At 41.8% G+C, this 13,172-nt stretch overlaps 1 protein-coding gene across 2 annotated transcripts in view; it reads left to right on the forward strand.

The window, feature by feature from the left end:
• The window catches only part of tbc1d22a (TBC1 domain family, member 22a), a 129,818-nt gene that overhangs the window by 55,083 nt on the left and 61,563 nt on the right, over positions 1 to 13,172 (forward strand). For both annotated transcript variants that reach the window (XM_015002789.2, XM_015002788.2), the window contains exon 10: positions 6,423 to 6,529. In XM_015002789.2, the coding sequence (XP_014858275.1) occupies positions 6,423 to 6,529 (107 nt within the window). The remainder of the gene's footprint in view (positions 1 to 6,422; positions 6,530 to 13,172) is intronic.

The raw sequence follows: 13,172 nt of genomic DNA on the forward strand, positions 1-13,172 counted from the left end.
GTCTTGTAACGTGTACAACACGATTGCCACCAGCGTTGACGGGACATGAATTTCAATCACGAATGAAGATTGCTCTGTCAAATGATCTACTAGGGCAGGGGAAAGAAAACAATTATGTTTTCTCTCACCTCCAGGTGTCTATTTTCATATCTTTGCACCTTGTGTCACACACTACTATAAATTGGTTCTCATCTCTCGTGATTTTTCTGAACGCGTGTACGCGCGTGTTCCCTCGCTGTGTCTGTGTCATCAGCTTTGCCATGTTGACTCTCTTCTTAATTATCCGACAGTATAAGTGCCACCTCTCTGGAAAATGTTCACTTCTCATTAACGAGGTAACGGTGTTATCAGGCTAATTGTGCCAGCGAGAGGAAATCACATTTTGTCGCCGCCGCCTGAACTCACAGACGTTTGAAGTATTACAGATTTCCCCGGGAGCTAACGCGTGTCATCGTCGTTTTTTTTTAAATTATTTATTTATTTTTTTCTTTTAAAGTGTCGTGCCCTCGGCTGTGTCAGTTGGGTGTCATTCTGCCAGATTGTGTCATGTTTGGATTTAGCACCTGAACCTGTAAGCCATTAGAATCATTAGATTTAACCAGAATCGGTGCCATAATTCAAACTGATGACTGCATTATTGCGCATTAGAGCTGATCGGCTACCATCTCTCCTCGGAAGTTGGCAGCTCAGGTTTGCTCCCGATTAATCCGAACCAACAGACGGTTGTCAGACCCGGGGTGTTTCTTTTATTTATTTTTTTTATCGCCGGTTGTTGACTTTGCGTGCTGTCGAGCTGTCACACGCTCGCCACGCGCACTTTGTGATTACATCAGGCCAAACTAGCTCGTTCATCATCTTACATCACGTTACCTTGTGGCCCCTGTAGTTGTAAAAGGGGCAGATGGCAGCGCTTGGCACGGGTGTGTGTGCCGCGTGGATCCACGCACGTGTGTGTCTGTCTGTGGGTCTCAGGAGGTGCAACCCAGCTCTGCAAGCCAAGCTGTGCCAAGTACTCACAGCTGGCTGCGACCAAGCAGTTGGTCCCTTTGGACAAGTTGCCCCCTGCGCCAGGACAAACAGGAAATGAGCCCTGGGGCCCGGCAGGAAGCTGGCTCTGCGGCCAGTAGGAAGAGAGGTGAGGAAGAGAACGTGGAGAACAGCTTGGCAGGGCAGACTGACAACAGAGGAGATGTCGAATGTCCGAGAGGTGGAGCGAACAAGAATGGAGAAGTAGGGGCGGGGGAGATTAGTAGGGGAAAAAGAGAGAATCAATCAATCAATCAATCAAATTTTATTTGTATAGCACATTTCAGCAGCAAAGGATTTCAAAGTGCTTTACATAATTAAAATAAAAACAGCATGTAATAAATGGTGAGAAAGAGAAGATTTGAAGTATTGCACACCAATGTTTGAAGACATAAGTGGAATTATTAGCAGCAAATAGTTTTTAAAACTTTTTAAATACAGAAGTTTTTGCAGTAGCAAAAGTTAACTTTTGAAAAATTCAGGCCATAAGTTCACTTACTTAGTTGTGAGAAAAGATAAAAAGTAGGAAGTGGCAACAAGAAAAAAACAACAACAAAAAAACACTTTCCTAAGACCTTCAAGGAAGGGTTGATGTAAGACTCTGACAGAATGATAACCTCAATTCAGAGCAATTGTTTATTGTAGTTATTTTGGTACATTTGTTTGATCAGACTGTGCCAATGGCTCTAAAATAACTTGACCTTAGTGAGTGATGGCCAGCTCTTTCTTGTGTCCAGTTCAAACCTTGTAATCACATCCTTCTTGGCTTAGTTAGGTCTCAGTCGATCAGAGGTCTTCATATTCAGGCCTCAAGATCCGGTTTCCCACAATCTTTGGGTGCGTCTCTGCTTCAACACACCAAGATCAAAAAATGTAGTCAGTAGCAAGACTCTGGAGAACTCGAGTGCATGCTGAGGAGGTGAATTAGTCTTTTTTCCTCAGGTGTGGTGAATCAGGGACGCAACTAAAAGTTGCAAGACGCGGGTCCTCAAGAATTGGATTTGAAGATCCCAGAAGTGGACTTTCCCCACAAGGATTGTTCACGCCTGGCATTAAAAGCCACCCCGACTTATCAGATCTGTGTTACCTGCTTTATAGGTAAATCAGCACATAACCACAGTTCAGGGTGACTACAAACAGTATTTCAAGTAGCTGTTTTCATTTTAAATAATCTGACCACAGTACTGAATTTTTCTTTTTCAAGCCAATGCAAACTCAAGTCTCTGAGATCTTCTCAAAAAAAAAAAAAAAAAGTCTGAACGCTACAGCACTTTAGCTGGCATCTCATTAAATGGACTTTAAACCATAGGAAGGGTATAATGTTTATTTTCTCTGTGGTTTAAAAGCTGTAGCTTTTTAAATACTTAGTAACCAACCCGTGTCTCTTCTACAGCCAGAGCAATAATTAAAGTTTAAAACAACTGGAACTCTGACAAGCAAAGCTGGATGAGAGCCAAACTTTATGGACTGCGCACAATGGGGAAGGTGGAAGGGAAGTAAAAGGAAAAAGAAGCCCAAATCCCAAAGAGTGGCGTCTTCCGGTAACCACATCTCCATAACAACCGTCTCACTTTGAGGCTTTTCAAAGCGTTTCACTCCCCAGTTTTCATCGCGAGCAGTGAACACTTCTTGGCTCGACTCAGAAGTCTGCGGCCTGGTGCCAAACAAGTTCTTATCCTCTCTACCAAGATGAACGCTGGTGTCTGCTCTCTCAAGACGTCGCGCTCTGCCTCGGAGGATCGGCAGTGCATTATTTGGCCGGGGGATAATTAAGGAGCCACATCTCGCACGCAACTCAAGCTGCCGAGACTCCCGTCCTCGTGACGTGAAGCTCATTCGGGCTGGAACTGCCAAAAAAATAAAATTCCCTCCTGGCTCATTTGTTAAGCATTCCCTGAGAGATGGCATCCCAGACATGTATTGTCAGCTGCAAGGGCAGACCACCAGAAATAATCACCAAGAGAATGTCTTGTTGGAGTTTCTGCTGGGGGCCAGGGTCCCTTGAAATTAATTAGTTTCTTCTTTTGATGGAAGGTCAGCAGTTGGTTGTTATCAGGGTTTCCTGTGTTGTCTGGAATTGGGTGGAATGAGATTTCACTATTTTACAGGTCTGGTTAAGCAGGACAAAGAGGACATGGAAAAATTCAAGATTTCATTCCTTTCCCCAGTATCTAAGTGTACTGTACTATTGTGCTCTTTTCTTCCTTTACCTTTATCTTTTTTGTGCTTTCTTCTATATTGTAATTTTCTGTTGTCATTCCTTATTTCTTTGTGTTCTTTCTTTTCCTTGTGTGGTTCCTTCTGTTTTTTACGTCTTTACTTCCTCCCTTGTTCACTCCTCGAATTCTTTCTACCATTTTTCCTTGTGTCCTTTCTTTTCATGTTACTCCTCCCATTTCTTCCTTGTTTCGCACCTACATACTCTTTTTTCTTTCTTTTTTTTTTTACAAATTGCTTTTCTTTCCTTTCCTGCGTCAGTCCACTTTCCTTCCTTTGTTCTAGTTTTCACACATTCCAGATTCAATTTAAAGAAGTCTCTATTTTCTTCATGAAAACTGTAGGAACCCTTATGTTGCAGAGCGTCAAAGTTCACTAAATGCTACTTTCTTTATTTCCTTTTAGTTTTTTTTTTTATTCATGATAACAGCCTTCTGCTAGTGTGAAAATTACCCATGGTTTCACCATAAAGTAGTGTTCAAAGAGAGCTATCAAGCATTGAAAATGACTCAACACCCCAGCTTTGAAGCAACGAGCCATTTTCATCTGGATGCTGCAGCCGGGTTTCAGTTCCCTCCACAGTCACAGGGGGCAGTGTTACCCTGTGATCCAACCCCGGCTGTCCGGAGCTCAGCTGCTCTCGTTTCCGCCGCCTCTCTTCCTCTAAAGTCCTTCGTCTTGTGTGTCCTTGTTATTGTGATGAGCTGCGCCTAATTCCAGAGCAACCACCGGACACTTGGAAGCCGTCCCTTCTAATCTGCTCCCGAGTCAAGGCCCGAGCTTGGGAATCTGCCCGACAGCGAGGCCGTAGGCGCGACAAAGACTGATTTGAGACTCGGGGACTCTCAGGGTCTCCCAAAACGCCGGAGCAGTGGCTCTCTCTCACCGCCCTGTTAATCAGCAATGACACCACTCGAATTGCCAGTCAGTCTGTTTGCAATTAATCTTTTCAACTGCGGATTTAATGCTGTCAATGCTCACGTACCACAGAGAGTCCCATATTAATGTAGCGTCATTGTCTTTTGGATCACTAAAGAGGGGCTTTTAAATTGAGGATTGAGCCCTGATTGGTCAGATGGAGACTTTTTGTTTCTGTGCTGTTTGGACAGCTGCTTCGGCTCCATGTTTAGATCTCATTGATTGTCTTTGATTTTTTTTTTTTTTCCTGGCTTAGTTTTCATTCACACCTTTTACTTATTTTAGATCTCATTTTGAAATTGAGGTTGCTTTGAGATTAAACCTCTGCAACAAAAAAAAGAAGAAGCAAAAAACAGCAGTGTCTTCAAAAAACATCGTCACCTGCTGACGAATCACATCTTCTAGCTTTTACTTCCTTCAATTCCTGCGAACAATACTGACATCTAATCACAGTGCAGCCTCTGACCACATCCGTATGCTGTATTAAAGATCAGCGTGATAGGTGAGCAAAATTAGATTTTTTTTTTTCTGCATCTGGTTTTTCTGATCCTTACCACTTTGATGGAATGAAAAGGGAAATGAGGAGAAGCAGAAACTGGCCTCTCTGTGCACATTTTGTCGTCTTGTACCTATTTCTGCATGAATCACATCGCACTTGTAATGTTTAATGCCGTTTATGAGACATGTCGTGGTTCGTGTTTACAGTGGAGGGCAAAGGGCTTATGGAATTTTTTTTAGACGTAAAATTCTTCTTGCCTGACATTCCTGACGCAGCAAGGAGTCTGGAGCATCTGCAGAGCTCCTTACGTGGGAGAAAGTCTCAACAGCTAGTTCTGGATCCTCTGGTCGTTATGGGACAGAGGAAAAATTGAGCTGATTTTGAAAGAAAACAATAGGAAGTCCTGTTTCAAAGTAAATATTGGTTGTTCATATCAGTTTTATTTATCAGACCAGTACAGACATGTAAAAAAAGAGAGACTAATATCATCAGATACCGATTTTAGTATCGCTATATCATTCATCCCCAGTGGGATTACATTCTGCCTCAACCAGCCCTCTGTGTCAAGACTTTTTTTTATGTTTTCTTGCAAACAAAACAATCAAATATCATGTATCATTTTCCTTCCACCTCATATATATTCACTATTTTGTTTTGGTCAATCACATAAAATCCCACCGAATTATATTAAAGCAGGTGATTGAAAGGTGAAAAAGTTCAAGCGCGCGCGCACACACACACACACACAAAACACGCACTCCTAAGAGGTTGGAGCTATTGGTTTGTAGCTTTGGCGCTCTGCCAGCTTTTCGACCCTCCATCCGTCTGTCTGATTGAGCATGCTCATTACAACCTTGACAGCGTACCACAAGGGTTGCCAAGGATACCAAGCAGAGCTGCCAGGTCTTCCAATTGTACTCAAGTATCTGTTGGAAAATACATAAGCTCACCTAACTACATTTTAAATTAAAAAAATTTTTTTTTTTGCTTATACTTTACAGCCACACCACACAAATAACACATGAAGCACTTTGCTTCCCCCACATACCCTCTCCAGCTCCTCCCCTCTCTGGATCACTGTTAATCAGTCTCGTTCCATCTTCTCTCCACTGGCTGTCAGTGGCTTGTCAGAAGCCCGTCAGAGCCCCTGCAGTCCGTCACACACTGCTGCCGTTAATGACATCTGATGACACCCGTCGTCGAAGTCACCCACCGGAGATGACTCGTCTTCCTCGCCGCTTTCAAATGCTTTTCTTTTGTTCCGGCGGCGGCGGCGGGGTTTGAAACCCGGCTTCGCGTCGCCGTTAGACTCCCAGCTCTACCCAACTCGACCCCGAGATCCAAATGAAACAGTAAAGCGCGAAGTTATAACTGTGGGATCATAAGTAGCAGATGTGGAGGAAATTATGAAAGCTGTGAATAATGAACAAAACTTGGAACATCTCCATTGTGAAATGTTAAGTACATTCCCTCACTCGAAAGGGAAACGTACACCTGATCCTGACATTTTCTAAATGTTCACATAAGCAACCGGAAAAGGTTGAACTTTTGCTTTTAATGGCTAGCTATAGCTCAGCTTTTCTCTGAAACTATTAGCGGAATGCACTTTTCTTTGTGCCTTTTTTGTCTTTTACTGCCTTTCTCTTCACTGTCTCTTCACTTTCCCGTTTTGCTGGCTTTTCTCTGTTAGAGCCCGTCTGTTTTGCTCCTTGCAGAGCTCCTTCCTCACCTTCTGTTGCTGCTCTCATTTTCTCTTCTCCAGAGGAGGAAGTGGAAAACTTTGACGTGTCCAGTCTCCAGGAAGAGGCTCTGAGGAACATTGAGGCTGACAGCTTCTGGTGCATGAGCAAACTGCTGGACGGCATCCAGGTAAAAAGCGTGTGTGTGTGTGTGTGATTAAACAATGAAAGCAGTATATATACATTAAAAATCCCTTTTGTTTGACTTGACGTTAAAGCTCAGATTAAAATGTGTTCACACTTCCAAATTCAGAAATTTCCGCTCATTCTTCTTTATATTTCCAATTAATTTGTGCCTGGGCTTTGACTGGGCCATTCTAAACCATTACATTGCAGCTCTGGTTGTATGTTTAGAGGCACTGTCTTTCTTTTCTGAAGTTTCTTTATAACAATTAAGTTATTTTTCATGTCTTTGCTGTAGAAAAGCATCTCCACAGCATGATTCTGCCACCACTGTGCTTCTTAGTCCTACAGTAATATGCAGTTTCGGTTTTCTGCCGTTACATTGCTTTTGGCAAATCACAAATAGGACTTCTTAAGGCTATTTTTTCAACAGTATTTTTCTTCTTTCCTCCACCAGTTTGCATTTACTTCCTCCTCTTGCATTAATAATAACAGTGCTCCATGAGATATTCAGAGCTTGGGTTATTGATCGGCAACCTTTCTAACCCTAAGAGCCATTTTTGCCCTTGGTTCAGCTAAGCAAAATTTGTCTAGATTCTCTAAAGCTACATGAATGAAAATATATTTCTTTTTTCAATGGAAAAAGGAAATTTTTGATTTTTGAATTAAACAATTTTCGTTAGGCTTTAGGTCACTCAAGCTTATTTTTATAACACATTTCACCAACAAGGGAGTTCACAGTGCTTTACATCCTAAAAACATGATACAGTAACCAGTTATGAAACGGGCAGTAAACATTACGTTTTGTCAAATGCCATAATCAAAATAATCAAGCAAATATACATTAAATATGTTGGTCTAAGCTCCAGTTTTTAGTAATCAAAGGCAACTTTAAGCAGGAAAACTTTAACTCAGTGTTTCAGCAGTTTTGAAGTGTTCTGCAAGTTTCTTTTAGATCAGTGGGAGTTTAAAACCTGAATGCTGCTTCAATATCAAACTTCGACATAAAGTGAACCAATACATTTTCTTTCAACAGAATATTTAACAAAAAAAGAACATAAGTTTGCAATCGGATGACAAAAAAATTCCTAAAATAAAAAAATCCTTTTACTGTTGGTGTCATTCTTGGTGGAAATGTTATACATATACTGCGTTGAAGCAGCTAGGGCCTCCATGCCATTACATTTTGGAACATCACTTAATTATTTTTAAAACATTTTTGGCCACAGTGGAAAATGTAACAGTGGGTTTTATTTAGGAGGATTGGACTTAAAGTGATCAAATAATTTTTTCTTCCACAATTTTCAGATTATTTGCGAAAACATTTAATGCTTTCATTATGTGCTGCTACTTGCAAAATGTCATAAATTTAAGTAGTACGAATATCTTGCACTGAATCATATCAAAGCTCATCGGAAGAAAACAAAGGAAGCTTGGAAACAGTTTGGTATCTGGCGTAGTGACCATCTGAGCTGCAGCTTTAGCAAACCCTTAAACCAACAAGTTTGTCTTCACTTTGATTTTTGTGTCCATGTGAAAGTCGCTTGTTTGCAGCAACTGAACGCAGTCTAGACTGGTAGAAACCCACACGGATCTCTATGTGCACACGCTGCACACGCCGTGTGCGTTTGGGAAACGCGCTTGGCTCGGATTCACCGAAAGCGGTCCGGAGCGTCTCGAAAGCCTTTGATTGCAATCTTGATTTGGTTCCGTGTTTTCATCCTGAAGCTTTTTGGCCACCAGCTCCTCTCCATCGACCTCGGCTCTCAGCGGTCACGGTCCAGCCATCTGTCAATTCCAAACGGGGCCCGCCTGAGCCGATGGTGGAGTCAGCTGCACCGCTGCTACTTAGCACCCTCCGTTCTGGCTTTGTTTCTCACACGTCTTTGGCTTCCTCTCCTTAATATCGTTTCGGATTTGTGAATTTTACTAACGGTGTCGGGAAGTGCCGACGTTTTAGCAGAGCTTCCATAAATCAGAGGTTAAGAACTCTGCCTCTCTTGATCGTTTCTCTTTGTTTGTGTCGCCGTAATGGATGCATTGTGTTTGCGCGACTGAAAAATTTTCGCCCCAGCCCCGCGCTAAAGGTAATTAATAGTCCAGACCTTGTGTTCTGCATAAAATGTGAGCATCCTTAAATAACCGTTAACCAGTTGCTAGGCTATTCATTCAGGAAATTAATAGACGCTGTGCCTTGTTGCCCCCTGAGAGAGCAAGACACAGCAAAAGGAGAGCTGGAGTGGAAGGAAGAGAGAAGGAGGATACAGTGTGTGCTTCCGCATGCTTGTGGCGGCGGCGCGTCCCCGCGCTTGTGTCTGTGTGTGACCTTGGCTCCGGACTAATTATGTGCAATGCACCAGGGAGGCCCCGTGTTTCCCCCCTAATGCTTTCTAAACAATCTGACCGAGGGTTGGTGCCTGAGCGCTGTAATTAGTTGGTGATCCTTGCTCCGACCTCGACTGCAGCCCCTCCCACATCCACTGTACGCTGCTGCAGTAAACTGAGGGGGCGAGGGCGGCCGGGTCGGCGCTTTGATAGAAAGCAGAGGGGATACATGGTCGGAAAATGTTTTTTACAAATTAAAAATCTGAAATGTGTGGTGTGCATTTGTATTCATACCCCTTTTTTTGTGACGTCCATAAATGAAATGAGTATATTGTTGTGTGCTGGATAATCTTCAGAGGTTTGTTGTAGAATATTTGTGAACAAATGATATTGCAGGGACCAAAAAACGCAGCAGTGTTGGGTCAGACCTTTATTTATTTTTACTTTTATTCACTATTCAATAATTAGTTCAGCATAAATGCTGCCTCATACCTTCTGGTTTTAGTTACGTAAATGAGCACAGTGAATAACATTTCAATTTTATCCTCGCTCATATTTCATAATAGTGATTGAAAAACAGGTTAGGTTTGTTTTTGATAAAACATTAGTTAAGAAATGTATGATTTAAAACTTTACAAGATTTAATTTTGTGGTTTTGTTTTGCAATATTTTTAAATTTAGCCTCATCAAGGTAAAACAGGGCTTCATTCAAGCGCACGCCACACTTTTCAGATATGTTAAAATGTTTGAAAACCACAAATCCTCCACTGCTTCCAATGCGCTGCTGTTTGTCACCTAAAATCCCAACAAAACACAGTTCAATTTGTGGTTGCCCAGCAACAAAACGTTGCGGGGGAAAAAAAACTACTAAAAAATAGTGTGTGCTTTTCAAGGCAGGTAAATGTTCTCATTATTAAAAATGAACTTACTTGCAGAACAAAGCTGGCTAAAACGTCTCCACACCAGCCGCAGTGCGCGAGTAGATCGACTTGCTAGCCTTTAGTTTTTTCCTCCTTTCTTCATTACAGTAAATTATCTATTAGCGCTGGCTTTAGTGCCTCGCTGCTAAGCTTCTCTTTTACCTAAAAGGGAGCGTTTTGGCTGTCAATTCACTTAAGCAGCCTCTTTAATGAGCTGCCGCTTTAATTGGCAGAATCGACCCCCTCTGCCTCCCCTCGCCCTCCAACATACACACACACACACACGCACACACACCCCATTTCCTCTAAAGATCATGCTGGACTGAAAGATTCAAGCAGTTCTGTTTTTTGTGTTGACAAATTAGACTAACTGGACACTTTGTAAAGAGATAAACATGCCGGCTTTCATAGAGATGCAAAACGGTTCTCAATGCGAGGTTATTGATGAGTTTATTTTGGATCTTCCACACACACACGCCACCTAGTGGACAGTGGAAGTGGGTTTCATGTGTAAGGTGAACGTTTTTCTGACACTGCGGGACTTTTCTCCTTTAAGCGGACAAGCGAAGGGAGCGCATCAGCACAAAAATGCCACACAGACCATTTGTAACATTACAGTAAAGAATTGCGCTACAGTCTCAGCCCTTTGACTACAAACATTCAAATGAAGCGTTGTTTATTAATGTCATCCGGTCATGTGATCCGTTAAAGTGCTTTTAAGGAAGGCAGGTGCTGTCATAAGCCGCCCTTCAGATGCTGCAGTGAAAAGTGAAGATGAGTTTTCTTTGATTAATGCATTTGCCTGTTTTAGATGAATCTTTAAGCTGACCCTCACGCTGGCCCAGGCTTTTCTTCAGCCAATTAGTCTGGTAGCGTGGACGGCGCCTCCGGCTAACTTCGCTAATTTAACTTGTCAAAGTGGTTCCGCGAAATTGTTTCATTAAATTTCAGTGGAGCTGCCATAAGTGTGTGTTGTTGATTAAAATCTGTTTTTGTTAATCAGAGATTTAAATTTTTTATGCATTTGCAAAAAGGGGAAAAAAAACAAAAAACATGCTCCTCATATCACATTTTTTGACTAATCCACTTAATGCGTTCTTTTCACATGCAGCCAATGAGCTTTTGTCCCTCTCTCGGACTGGAAAACGAAGTCAGAAACTTTTGAGAAGTCCATTTTTCCTCCTGCTTTAACCTCAAGGGGATCTCTGTTTTTAAAAGCCAGCAAAACCTGTCTTTTATGCTAATTCTGCAGATGTGCCCTTTACAACGGGGGCTCTTGAATGTATTTTTTGCAGTCCTGGACCCTAACTTTGAGAAATGTAATCTCGCCCTGGGATCTAAAGTTGTTATATTTCAACAGTAACCCTGACAAATGGAAGTGGAACCTTAAAAATTTCTTTTTTTTTTTCTTGTCACAGCCCCAGCGGTTTGGGGATACTACTTCTCACTATGCTGCTATTGCTCTGAAAGTACAAGGAAGCTTTACGTGTTGAAGAGAACTTTTAGCCGTAGTTTGCCCGGGTTCTGAATAAGTTTGGCTGTTTGAGTTAATCTGCAACCAAAGACTGCATCATGAATTAAATACAGCTGCAAACATCAAATATAATTTGATGTTTGCAGCTGTAATTTGGGAATGGCATGCTCCCTCTCTCAAGTCCATAAAGTAGAATAACATAAAAGTTTATTAGAGAGAAGAGAGAAATTAGCAATTGCTTTATGCAGGCACTTGTTCTTTTTGTGTGTTTTTTTTTTTTTTTTTTTTTTTTACCAATAACCTTGAGAATGACATCCACAGCAACTACTCATGCTACAGGGAAATTGAGCCTCTTTATCATCCTGTTACCTCTTACAGCTTTTTCAAATTCAAGCCCCTGCCACCGATTCTAAATTGAATTTAGGTACACACTTTAACTGGAACTTTTTAAACACATGAAAATTAGGGATGCACCAATGAATCCTCCCCGATTTCCTCCCCGAGATCGGTAATTAGCAAATCCTGACTCAAACGGGTTAAAATTACTTCCAGTTGGAAGAAACATGTTGAAGAGAACTTTTAGCCGTAGTTTGCCCGGGTTCTGAATAATTTTGGCTGTTTGAGTTAATCTGCAACCAAAGACTGCATCATGAATTAAATACAGCTGCAAACATCAAATGTCCTGATTCTGTGGTGAACATCTACATTAAAACCTGTAGAAGTTGTGGAAAATAATACCACCCATTGCTCTCTGGTGAAGCTGGTTACCATGGAGACTTTAGATGCAGATAAGTAGACATATATATAGCTGAACAAGATATCATATTCTCAGGCAAGTCCCCCACCTGATCTCTCTTCTTCTCCTGATTATGAAAATAGACGTTACTTCATCAATATCCTCCAGATGAAAGAAACACGATTTAAAGTTGTCCTAAAAATTCCTTGATATGAAATGAAACATTAGATTGGCACCATTGGGTCTGTTCTACCTAAATGAAATTGCTATTTTTTCTTTTTTCTTTTTAAGATTTGCCTCAAGAAATACCATAGAGTTTAAGTAAAAAATTTGATGTTAAAGTTTTTCCTTGCTTTCCAGAAATGTTCTAAAGTCCATGCATGAGAGGACCCTGATCTCCCATCTCTCACATACTTGCTTCAGTTAACTTTGATTGACAGTCTGTAGTCATGCTAAATGCATTCAATGCATGCAAAATACACAAATCTGACATTATGCTTAGCGCAACATTTATCACTTTCGTTTCGGACCGTAAGCCACTCGAAGTATGCTCACTCATCGTCAAGGCGACCATCTGTTCCTGGGGTGGCGGTTAGATACGGGGCTTCCCTGGAGTGAAACAGGGGTCTGAGGGACAACATGTAGCAGACGGTAGCCGGACCAAACCAGACGCTACGTCTTGTTCTTGTTTTCCCAAGGGTCCCGCAGCATCACCTTGGTCTGTCACTCATCCGCCCCTCCCAAACACTAACCTCCACACAGACAAACCAGCCGATCAGCCGTCTGATGTGTCTGTTTGCCTCTATTTGTGTACGTTTGTCTTCTTTACCTTTGTAGGTTGAATGAGGAGCAAATATTTAATTGGACCCCTTAGATTTCCTTCTGATAAAAATTTGGCTCACAGTTTTACCTTCTTCACCTCCTTCATCTTTCACAATCCGCAACATGTTTGCTCACCTGCTAAACTAGAGGTCATCCGAGATGGAAGTGGCAACAGCTGCTTGAAGGATGTGATGAGAATCAAGTAAGGCTAAAAAAATAAAAAAAAAAACCCCGCTAGGTTCCCTCTTATGTTTAAAAAGTCTTGCTCAGGCTTCTCCTGCTTTAATAATGCAAAGGACGTAGACGACAGGTCATGCATTTTGATTCGGTTAAGGTACCAAGTTACTGTCTATTCTCAGCAGTGAAGCAGTGA

Source organism: Poecilia mexicana, unplaced genomic scaffold, assembly GCF_051168715.1.
Source record: "Poecilia mexicana isolate PSO_F unplaced genomic scaffold, ASM5116871v1 scaffold_23, whole genome shotgun sequence".
NCBI lineage: Eukaryota > Metazoa > Chordata > Actinopteri > Cyprinodontiformes > Poeciliidae > Poecilia > Poecilia mexicana.